Below are 12,929 nucleotides of genomic sequence, written 5' to 3' on the forward strand. Positions count from 1 at the left end.
TGATTCAAAATTGTTATTACTCTCTTTACCTTTTATAACTTTTAAACTATAGTTGTTATATATATTTTTATGCATGTAAAACTAAAGTTTCTTTATAAATCTACTGTGTTTGAAAAAGTTTATTGTATATTAGATAGAGATTAATTTCTAAAACCGTACTATGGTTCTTCTGCTACAAATAATAATAATAACATTTATTTACTCCACAATACAAATAACTTGTCAATTAATATGACATAAAAATTCTAATTCTAAACAAACTTGTCAAATATGATGAAAAGAGACAATCGAACTAACCCATAGACATAATTCACTGAGTTTCTCGTCAGATCTTCTCAGTGGGTCGCGATTCCAATCCAGTAGTATATTTAAAGCGATACTGCGCTTCCCGGGACCGGTGTTAGAAAGTTCTCTGGGATTGACCACGTGAGCTTCCATAGCTCGCATAACCCCGTAAGCTACCAGCGAAAATGTAGAGGAAAAAAAACGAATTGTAAGCAACGAACAAAAAAATATTAAAATCGATTTTTAGTTTGTTACAGCCCTAATTACAGCTCAGATGTCACTGTCATTTACATTTACAAATGAAGTCAAGAGACCTAGTACCAAACAGCCAATAAACACGATTTATTATCTTATAGGTAACGCATTGCAGATTAATAAATTATTTTAACGAAGGTGGTACGTATACCTTTTTTCGATTCCACCCATTATTCTGTATATTTTTATATTTAAAATAAATAATTGTGCATTTTATTAAGATATAACCATTTTTTTTAACTTCATGTATCAAATTTTGAATACTATATTACGAAGATAAATATATTTATTTTAATTTATTGGAAAATTATGTACTTTCTGCGACCCGTTCATTACAAAATTTTCAAATTTAAGTTGTTACAATAAATGGTCTTTATCTGCCCGGCCCAATTAAAGAGTAGAATAGCCGATTATAGATAGCAATGCAACCTATTCACATTATTGTACTTAATAAATGCTGCGGATGTTGCTTGATATGGTGCATCGCTCGCTCATGATGAAAAATGCTTATAATTCTCATTGATTTTTCTTTTCTATTATTAATAGTCCGTATGTTTCATACATAGGGATTTAAATAGTATCTACCATGTAGGATTTATTGTAATAAAATTCCTTGGGGTGATATGAAAATATATTTAGCCAGATCCACTTAAAACTTTTTAATGACCTAAAATTATGCGACCGCAATTTTTAATTTCACCTAACTCAATATTAATACATATGTACGTATTTAAATATTAATATTTGTATAATTTCTGTTTAGAATATTTAACACTCACATTTCCAAAATAATTATGGTTTATCAAGAACATGCTAGAGATAAAACAAAGAGTTCAGCGACACCACCTAAGATTTATATGGATTAGTATATCTCTCAAATTGAATTCTAAAATGATAAATACTCAATGCAGTTGCTTCTCGCCCTGACTCTTGGCGTGGAGTACTACTCCCATCTCTGGACTGCATCTTCAAGCTGCTTCTACGATTTAACTCCATACAGAAGAGGGGTATTCAGATTTTCTTGATAGTCTAGATCAGCATCGAAAAGGACTAGTTCTCTGTGTATTGTACCGTACATTACATGAGGACTGAATTCATTATCAAAGGCACGAACAATGCCGGCAGGAATGACCTCTGCTACGGTGCTGGGTTACGCGATGGCAAAATGTAGATGACCATCACAAACAATAACTCACAGTTGATACTGTAACTTCACGGTCTATAGCACACCTGTCTAAACTCAAAATTTAAGAGGAAGTACGGTTTTTTCCTTAAGTTTTGGGCTGCCACTTTATTGATGACGACAGGAACGTGATTAACTCTAGACCCAAAATGTTGTGTCTAGGTTAGCAGGTAAGGTTTATGATACATACCTACTACCTTAACAGCGTCTCGTGACATCTATTGATTCGGGGAGTTCTGTGTACGTCAGCTTATTTGATAAAATTCCGTAAATGTAATGTTTGGGAACTTATGTACCTACTGTAAAGTCCGTTATAGAATAGATATAAACAGTGGCGTAGTTATGGCGATCAAAATAAATATGGCAGCCTGCAATCCCACTTTATTCATGACAACTCAGATGAGAGAAATTCAAATATGCTTAGGGAATTCCAATAAATTCTTTCTGTAGGTTGCCAGTGTTGTTAATTTGACGGATGAGTGATATGTGCGTTTAATTAATAATCGAATTGCGTTTTATTCTGAATTCGAGTAAATATTTTTTTGTCGAGAACAGTTAAAAAATTTAATACTGTAACAGGAGTAAGCTCGTAGAGGCCACGCGGTGCGCTACCAGCACTCTAGCACGCTGTCAAGGAGATAAGATACACCGAGTGTATCGAGTCCGGACCCGGCAGGCTGGTTCTGATCCAGTGGGGTATTCCGGGACACCAGCGGCACCGTCTGGGCGACCTGACGTGCTGCCGTACCGAGACGGCCGACGGAGCTTTCGAGGCGAATCGAAGGCTCTGAAACGTCGGCCGGGCGTCCTTGAGCTGAGCTGCACCGTCTGGTTGTAGTGTTGACCACGGTAACCTCCTTACCTCATCCGGGTTCTGACCTCGGAGAGGATCGGATGCTTGTGCGAAGAGTGCAGGGTAGTAGTTTAGTGGGTAGGGCCCTGAAAACATCCTTGGGCCCGTGGTCTCGCAGTCGCGGACCAGTCCCACATATCGCGCGCGCCCCCAGGCGCGGGGACCTCGTAGGAGGTTCGGACCCAGCCCGAGAAAAAAGGCCCGATCTTTATATAATAAACCCCTGAATCTTCTCTATTTCGTTTTATTAGCCTAACCTACACCAAGTATTAATTATAATTTATGTTGTTACTGTTTAATATTTTTATTACCTGCCCTGCAGTGCACAAGAAAGAGCTAAAGTAGCTTAGAATTTTTAAAGTATTTGTATATTTCATATTTTTATTTGATAAAACCTAATCAGCTTACATAGCAGTGGGGCCCCATTTTTTAATTTGCCCCAGGGCCCTTGGTTACCTGGCTACGCCACTGGATATAAAATTACAATTCTACAGCTTACTGTCCGGTTTCTTATAATAGATCAAAATTATAGGTTTAAACATCGAATTTCTAAAATACCTACTTCATTGGCATAAATATTTTTTCGGATTGTCTGTGCGTTTTTGTCGGCCAATTTCTGTTTTTGAAATTGGTATTTTGATTGTTTGGTATATAAAAAGCGTTAGCGGTGACCAATCAGCGCTTATATCTAGGCAGTGCCGGCGCTGCTTCGAGATACCGTCCTGATCCAGAACCAAACCGCAACGGATACAGCGCCAACCAGTAGCAGACCACACCACCATTTTTAAAAATCGTGAATGTGTTAAATTGGTTATGGGATGCTCAGTTATGACAATGTTAGTGCAGTCATCTAATTTGAGGCCTAAAGTCTAAGTCACAATTTTATAGTCATACGGATGTCTGACTTGAAACCGGGAACCGGCTTCGCGGCAAAAATAAACGGTTTCTACCAATGCCACTTCTTCTAGCTTCTACCCATGCAACTTCTTCTAGACTTGCAACTGTGCCACCAGTGATTACTTACGCAAAATAAATTTTGTTAGTTTATTTTTTATTATATGATGTATAATTCTCTATTCCTACAACGAGGAAGTCCTTTGTGAACATATTGTGCTAAGTACGTATTTCAACACAAAAGTAGGCAAATGCCGGGGGGGTTTGTTCATGTTCGGATGTGGGGGTCTTTTTATGTAAACCACGGCATCTTTTTTTTATTGCTTAATTATTATTTATTGCTTATTCTTTTTTTTGCTTGTGTTAAGTGGTTACTGGAGCCCATATACATCTACAATGTAAATGCGCCACCCCTTGAGATATAAGTTGTAAGGTCTCAGTATGGTTACAACGGCTGTCCCACCCTTCAAACCGAAACGCATTACTGTTTTACGTCAGAAATAGCCGGAGTGGTGGTACCTACCCGTGCGGACTCACAAGAGGTCCTACCACCAGTTATTTAGAAAGTTTGGAAGAAGCCGGCCATCGCCATCATCCGGGGCGTATACTTTCAAAACACATTAGTTCTGCACAGACTAAGGTAAGGCAAGCGTGCGAATGTTTTTAACCGAGCTACCTACCATTGAATGTTAGTCCCACCGTCTCTTTTTGGCGAAACTGGAACGGCCTTCGGGCCGCCAACTATCCTGTAAAACTAAAAAAATGTGTGAACGACAGCGAATGGAATGGAATAATTTTTTAGGAGGTCACGTCATATATTACAGTCGGATCCGATAACATAAAACCGAAATAAAAAAAAAATTGTTAGGTTTTGTCCATATTTTATAAAACATTTATAACGTAAAAAAAATTCATATTAGCCTCTATATTAATCGACGAAATTAATTTGGATGTTGTAATATAGTTTTTTTTTGCCCCGATAAGTCGACGAGTACAACGTAGCACATCAATGTAAGGATTACGTAGCCAATACATTTTGTTTGATGGCAAAAATAGCAAGGTCAGTTCTGTAGTTACGCTAAAAGGGGAAGCAAAGTACGTACCTGAATCGATGTTTACTTACCTAACATCGACTTTACAATGCGAACGCTCATTCCGAGAGTTCGTTTTTAGATACAAACACGTCCTGTAAAAGTAGGTCGAATATTGTGTACTGGATTTACAAAATGGTTTTTGAAATAAGAATATTATTTGTATTATGCCTTAAATACATATATGTACACATATCCTGTATGTGTACATGTATGTAAGTATTTCACTGGAATGGGACACCGCGCGTAGTTCGTTTCCAAATGATTCTTGTCCATCTGATGGTTGTCTGGAAGGGATCGCTTTTAGCGATAAGACCGCCAATTGTACTTTTTTGTGTTTAATGTATCACATTGTTTATTTGTTTTTTGGTGTACAATAAAGAATACTCTTTCTCTCTCTCTCTCTCGCTCTTAATACGTTTTGGTGGGAAAACAGGAACTCAAATATTGACACAAAAGTTCCCAAGAATTGAAGTGTCGAACATTTACTTTCGAAGCATTTACATATAATAAAATTACTAAAGTACATGTAGCTTACAAATAACGAAGATGATAGAAGTGCGACAGATAGTTGGTTGGGTTTGATACAAAATAGCTTGATTTTTTTTATTGTTTCCCTGTAGACAGCCGTGCGTACTGTCCATGGTTAGGGGTTGCCGCTGTTCATATATGCCAGTAAAGCCAGGCATGAGGCCAAGCCGCTTCCAATCGTTGAGTAGTCTCTGCAAACCTCGTTTGAGAAATACAATGTCATTAGAAAACACCACGGGAAGTTCATTCCAAAGTCGGATGGTGCGTGGCAAAAATATCTCGAAACGTAGCGTTGATGATTTTTTTTTATTGCCCTTGTAGCCAGACGAGCATACGGCCCACCTGATGGTGAGTGGTTACCGTTGCCCAGGGACTTCAGCAATGCCAGGGGCAGAGCCAAGCCGCTGCCTACCGCTTTAATGATGGATGGTTGAACAATTCTGAAGTCTTGTAATTTTATTAATTGTTAACCACAATTTTTATTTATATTACTAATAGTGTTACTAATAACAGATTCAAGAACGTTTGATTATATCTTATGCGGCTGTTAATGTAGAAGAGCGAACGATTTATGTAGGTACTAGTAGATTATTAAAGATATAATTAGATAGTACTTATTAGTAGAGTTTATTATTTACTTTTTTTCTACTCTATTTGAAATAAATAACGTCTGTTTTTTCATTTTATTTTCTTTCATAGTTATTGATGAACTGTATTATCAATAAAAAAATTAACATTTTTTCTCCGCCAAAGTCAGCGGTTAACGACAATAAAAAACGAACACTGTTTTAATATTTTTTGTTTTTGGCTATCTCGGCATTATTAAATAATGACAAATGACGTATTAAATGTGTTTAGATTTGTACAATTTACAGAATACACAAATTTTGTCTTCTAAAAGAGATCACTAAACCAAATTTAGGGCTTAAAATATTATTGACGCTTTATACAAAAAAAAACAAATCAAATTGATTAGAATTTCGCGTCTCATAATGACATTAAAGTAGTTATTCTACTTATTTATCCCATTTCGCCTTTTCTGCAAATAAGATGCCTGGCGGCAGCGAAACCTTAGGTGGATATAAAAAAACTAATAAGGTCAATGGAATGCAGTCGTCCAAATAAAATTTGCTAATTTTACTACGTAAAGAGTAACAGCGTGAAGTTTGAACATGTGTATTAAGATTGAAATTAGGCAACTTGTAAATTTTACATTTCAATTTTTTGAGGCAAAGAATAATAAAAAAATGAGAAATATTAATTAGGTAAGGTGCAATAAACAAATTATTTTAAGGGGGCTGCTGTATTTGTCTGGCCGAAATTTCGGAGCGTTCACGAGCCGACTCCTCCTTCCTATAACCATTGGCGATGGGCGGCTGTGCCCCGCCAATGAGACCGCGGCCTTCCCCACTCGATGCCGTTCCGCATTACGAAGATTACGTTTTCCTTGATTGTGAAAAGCGTCCCGAATTAAATAAATTTCGCCACTAGCGGACTAGGGTTGTAGTCGATGCGTTCTCTGGTTAGACGCGTACGTCTACCCACAGCTGAGGGGGTTTTAGGATTGATTCTTAATTTGAATGCGAGGTGTGCCTGTCGATGTAAATGATGCGATTGAAGACGCCTACACGGTGGCGTTTAAGGCCGCTGGTGTGTTCGGGCTGCTAGTTTCGTATAGTCGAGTCAGTTCGCGACTTGGCTACGAGCGTACGCGTCTCTCGCTCGCGGCACCGTCCGATATTATACGATACACGACCGCCCGCCCAACATTCACGTTTTAAAAAACGTTGAGATTTTTTTCTTAATTTCTGACTAGATATCCGCAAAGTAATCGCTTTGAATTCAATTCGATATTGATAAAGAAAAATATTTTTTTACTAAATAGTGCAACACAAATTATATTAGATTCTCGGTGTTTCATAAGGATGTTTTAAGTTAAGTTAAACATTAATTATTTTGAAGGATTTCCCGAATTCAAAACGGGTATCGAGGAGCTGCTCCGTAACGATTTTCGAAAAGTGGGTGAGTAAAATTAAATATTAAAAATATAAATGTTTAGGAGAAGTCAATTAAAATTCGATAAGCAATCGCATTTCGCATTGTTACGCATTAATGAGGTGTTTTCTTATTTCAATTAATTCAATAGTGTTCAATAGTTAATGGTCACGCAACAAATTCGTTGCTTAAAACTTAGTTTAATATTTTTATTAACTTCCTTATAATTACGATCCGAAAATATTGTACACATTAAATAGATAATGAATTATCTGTTAGAAAATTTGATGTACGGGTCATCGGTTATATCAGTTGTGTATGTACGCATCAGTAACCGCCCATATAGACAGGTTGCCGTTTGAGAAATCGACACGATATACCTTATCGATGTTTTGGTCTACTAATATAATATGTACGTATAGGTAAGTATTTAAATTAATTGAAATATTTGGAACTACGATATACGTAGAGTCGTCGTGACGCTATAAGCTTGATGCTTAATAAATTCCTGTCAAAGTCATAAGTACCCACTTAACTTTCGTATGATATACGATCTTAATTGCGATACCATTATGATGACGAACAAGATTACCAGTAAGAAAAAAATTAAACTTCATGCGGAAACACGATTTTTTATTAGCCCTATAGGTAGACGATCGTACGATCTACCTGATGGTGAGTGGTTACCGTCACTCGTGGATGTCAGCAATGCCAGGGGCAGAGCCAAGCCGCAGTCTACCGTTATTACTGGTGGTAGGACCTCTTGTGAGTCCGCGCGGGTAGGTACCACCACCCTGCCTATTTCTGCCGTGAAACAGTAATGCGTTTCGGTTTGAAGGGCGGAGCAGCCGTTGTAACAATACTGAGACCTTAGAACTTATATCTCAACGTGGGTGGCGCATTTACGTTCTAAATGTCTATGGGTTCCAGTAACCACTTAACACCAGGTGGGCTGTGAACCGAGTCCTAAGTCTCAGTTCTATAGCAGATACAATGGCTACCCCACCTTTCAGATCGAAACGCATTACTGCTTAACGGTAGACATAGACAGGATGATGGCAACTACCAGTGCGGCGTCCCAAGACGCTTTACCACTTGTTAGGTTGGTAACGCCAAAGCTTCCATAAATAGCTTCCATAAAAGCGTCTGTCTATAAATGGAAAAATTAAAATCGGTTGATAAATTAAGAAGAAAATGATACTGACAAATTTTAGCTTAGTTTATATTCATCTATATTGACTGAACAATTCGTTAATAGATATAAAAAAAAATGCTCCGTAGGTAGCGGCTTGGCTCTGCCCCTGGCATTACTTAAGTCCATGGGCGACGGTAACCACTAACCATCAGGTGGGCCGTATGCTCGTCTGCCTACAAAGGAAAACCATAAAAAAAATACGGTAATTGTTTTCCATGAAATGATTCACATTTTAAATAGAGTATTATAGAAAATACCATAAAAGCGGGTCGCCAAAACACTTAAATATTTATAAAGCATAATATATGTTTAAAGTTGTTTTAGGAACAAAAGAGTCAGTAGCTCATTATAAAAAAAAAATATGGTTCGATTTTTAGTGGTCAATGCGTTCGTTTCAGCTTTGAGTTCAAAACGTAGTTATTGAGCTTTCAATGGATGTTTAGTACGATCAAATGAAAAAAGGTAATGCCCGAACCGTTTAAAAAATCGATTTATTTTATTTAGTAATAATTAAAACTATATTATTTCCGACATTTTAAATACTGTTGTTTAAGACAGTACGCGAGCGAGCCGCATTCTTATTCGGTTGATTGTACGCCGTGATCTGAAGGAAATTGTCCCTTCGTAACGCCGTAACAATTTTTAAAACTTGCATACGTTCCGTCATGACCTATGAAAGTGTAATGTTCGCTCACGGGCCCGCATGCACCTAAATTCTCTCCAGGTGAACGAATCCTGTTGCTGCAGGATAGCCATAGGAGCACCGCGGTACATGAATAATGTCGACCTTCACAACGATCTAAACTTAGAACCGATATGTAAATATCTTAAGATAGCATCAGAACGCTACTTCGACAAAGCGGCGCAACACGATAACTCTCTTATCGTGGCCGCCGCTAATTACGTATCCGACTCAGGGGACGGGAAACCGCAAAGACCCCGTTGCCCGAATCGTCTTGCGGGATCCCCCAGATCCACTTTCGGTTCCTTTAGGCTCTTCCAGAAAATTGCTCGCCGGATGTTCGCAGTGGAACGGGATTCCGAACCAATGGTAGATTCTACGATGTGCTGCTCTTGCAGTTTAGTGTTAGCAATTTCTTTCAGATTGAGCCCATGAATGAGCTAACCTAACCATCCGCGTGTAGCTGGAATAACTCCTTAGGCTGCGAGCGAATAGGCAGGAAAAAAAACTGTTATAGTTGCAATTCATGGTCATGGATGACTAAGGCATTAGAGATACTTATTCACGAAATAAATAATGTAATACCTAACGTAATAACGTAATGTAAATAATATTTAACAGGAACCTGTGTCCTTCATCTGAATAAACAAGATATTAGGTATCATCCAAAAGTAAATAGAAGATTATTTACACTACATAATAATAACATACATAATTAGAAATTCTATGAAAAAAGCATATAAAACAAACGATAATTAGACATTATCATCAACATTGGTCTTACTTCTTACTTAATCATATCTCGGGGCGATGAAACCGAATATTCTGATGCTTTTTTCTCCGAATCCAATACTATCCGTAATTAAAACCAGTATTTGTGTTAAATGCGTATGCGTCTTTAATTTGTTTAATTTATATTTTTATAAGTACATTTTTTTGAGGATTTTATAGTTAATTATTTAATAACGAAGCGGCCGCGGCCCGTGTAAAACGCCTGGTGTAATTTTATCAATTGATGAGACTGTGTCAAGGATTTTCATTTCACCGTCGACGCCCTAGACACGTCCTTACGGATCCATCAGATCCAATAATCTTTGCCATAGACGCCTTGAGCTCTAACACTAGAAGCAGGCTTTGGGACCCCGGTAACCGTGCAACCTATCCCATGTATCAGCCCGCTGAGTTTCTCGCCGGATCTTCTCAGCGGGTCGCGATTCCGATCTGGTACTAGATTTATTCGCGAAGCAGCCGCTCTTGAGTTGTTAGGTCTCCTTCGGAGGCGCTCAGGCAGCTGTAAGCAAATCCTACCCATCTTGGCTGAGCCTTTGCTCGCCCACATCTCCTGGTGAAACTGGAAAGGCTTCCGGGCCACCAGTAAACCTTCAATCTTAAAAAAAAGGATTTGTAAGTATTCTCTAATCTAACTCCTCGATCAAGCAACAATAAATTTTGCATACACATAGAAATCACGGCGCGAATGTTTAATGTCACTGTAACGGCTCCCCCCATCGTCAAACGGAAACGATTGCTTTAAAGCAGACACAGGCGGGATGGTGACCTGTGTGGCTCATAATCTTCGCGTTCTAATATAAAATATAGAGGCTTCGGCAACCACTTAATACAAGCTGAAGCAAGGTGAACTAGTTTGCAATAAAATGAAATTTCCGGTAATCACCGATAAAACGCACATCCGTTAAAATGGGTTTATAAATTACTATAAATCTTATTCATTTTTAAAAGATTCGTTTTCGCTTTCATGATCACAATAAAACATACCATGTTTACATTTATTTGAAAGTAGTTCCCATTTCTTATGATCGTAAAAATATATGTAAGTATTCCTTAGCGTTAGTGATATTTACATTTTGCAATGATAATAAAATATTATATACATATACTTTCATTAAACAATTTGTTTAACAAGTGTTGAAAAACAATACGTCTATCACTGCAGCTGAAGCACTTAGCCGACCGTGACCCACTCAGCTCCATCCATCGCTACAGTTATCCAATTGAGTGCACCTATTATTTTTGCGTTCCTGGCCACACCATCGGGCTATCTCGCTTTGGTCTATCTTTGCAACGTTTAAATGACATTGATCACATTTAATTCATGCTCCCACAGATTGTTGTTTTAATGCGCTTTTATTAGCGTGTTACTTACGAGTTTGTTTGTATGTAATGGACTCTTTGGACGTCATTTTCAACGATTTCAAGAGGTCGATTTGAAAACCTGCACACACATTTAGGATCGATGATTATTTAATTTTTTTAACATCACTCTAACAGTTCAGCTGTTAGTACAGTATTGCTATTTGAGCGTGCTTTTCTTTTCGTTTTTAAACTGCAATGTAATTTCTGTAATCCCGTTCGAATTTTAATTAAAATTTAACATTATTGCTATTAAAACTCTGCGAGACAATTCTTTTTATGAATGTATTTTGCTAATTGACAATGTAATCATACAGAAAGCTTTTAGAAGCTCGCCTGATTTTATCATAATATTCTCGTTGGATCGTACACTGTGACATGCCTATGAAGAGTTTACAATCTTAAGATAGAATTGAAGTTTCGATTGCATTCGTACGGATGGCTTCTGTATATTTTGTTACACTGATTTATCTTAAAGAGTTTTTAATCGTTTTTTTTAAATAAAAGTAATTATCGCTACCAAATGTGTCCGTTTTCTAGTAGTATCTCATTTCTTGAAAACCATTATTAAATAAGAAAATTTCCATTGTTGTTATTAATTGTAACTCCATATATGAAATGAGACCATCGCAGTACGGAGTACTTCTACTGCAAAGTCAACGCTCATGTGTTGCGCTGGGGCGTGTCATTCGCATTTTTATGTCTACAAGGATCGATAACCGTAGAAAAAAAAGATTTTAATTAATATTAACGAATTAAATTGTTTGCAGTGTCTCGAGGCACTGATGGAGGAGGACTCGATGGGGTGTGCAACAATGAGGTTCCAAGACTGACCCCAGGCTTGCATCCGGAGTCATTTTTCGACATGAACGAGCTGCCCACAAACGCGTACTCTCTGGACACTCGCAGAATGCAACTCTACTCTCACCAACACATTCATCCCGCGGTGAGTCATGCCCGCCTTTGTTTCAGGTAGCTTGACTTACATAAGCCTGACGTAGATGGTTCACCGCAGTTCTTTGAATTAGCGTTTTCCATATTTGAAAACGAGTGAAACTCTATTCAAATCGATGTTTGGGGGCACGTACTTTAGACTATTTGCACGTTTTTTTTATAGTTCTGACGTCGTGTTGTCGTCATAAAAACGTATTGAAGCAAAGGGTGTCGAGATTTTACAACGCAAATGCATTGATCGAGTGGTTAACACGTGACATCTGTTTATTCGCCATCAAGTTAACCTTTGATTTGTGGAAGCTGATTCGTCTCAATTAAATGCATTAACATTTTCATGAACAGATCGCTTAGTTGACCCGTGTGCTTCCACTACTTACAATAAGACTTTTAGATACCAAGAAAGAAAGAGATTGGCTTTATTGAAATTCGTTCTATTTGTTTATTTAGTCGTTTTATTTCAATAAAGAAAATTCAAAGACGAGATATGTGTTAGATTTTACAAATCATCTTATTAATGACGTCTTTTATGGACTCGGGAGATCAACAAGGTCGCGATATCAAACACGATTATGTTTTTTCGTTACTAAGAAATGTTTCTTACTTACTTACGCACTACTTTATTGATTAATAATAACATTAATAACAGCTAATTGTGATGTAAAGTTATTAAAAAAACTTTAGTGTCCTTACAAAAAAAAATAAGAAAAGTTTAAGTTTTTTGAGGAGAAAAAGCAGGGTGTGTTTAAAAGTCATATATACATTTGAATGTTAAATGCCAGTTGGGTGTGAAATTATCACGCTGCGTTTTATCTCCTTCTGAAGTTCACTGTTTCTGTTTTTATATCCGTCATCGTTATTGC

The 12,929-nt window shown here is 37.4% G+C and overlaps 1 protein-coding gene across 2 annotated transcripts in view; it reads left to right on the plus strand.

Moving 5' to 3' along the window:
- Positions 1 to 6,501: 6,501 nt before the first annotated feature.
- Positions 6,502 to 12,929, plus strand: part of LOC101740018 (forkhead box protein L2) — a 49,962-nt gene continuing 43,534 nt past the window's right edge. Inside the window, exons 1-2 of one of the 2 annotated variants that reach the window (XM_012693503.4) lie at positions 6,502 to 7,114; positions 11,886 to 12,061. In XM_012693503.4, the coding sequence (XP_012548957.2) occupies positions 11,981 to 12,061 (81 nt within the window). In that variant the 5' untranslated portion in view covers positions 6,502 to 7,114; positions 11,886 to 11,980. The remainder of the gene's footprint in view (positions 7,115 to 11,885; positions 12,062 to 12,929) is intronic. The other variant, XM_004929893.5, reaches the window with a different exon arrangement.

This window comes from Bombyx mori, chromosome 1 (genome assembly GCF_030269925.1).
Source record: "Bombyx mori chromosome 1, ASM3026992v2".
Classification (NCBI taxonomy): domain Eukaryota; kingdom Metazoa; phylum Arthropoda; class Insecta; order Lepidoptera; family Bombycidae; genus Bombyx; species Bombyx mori.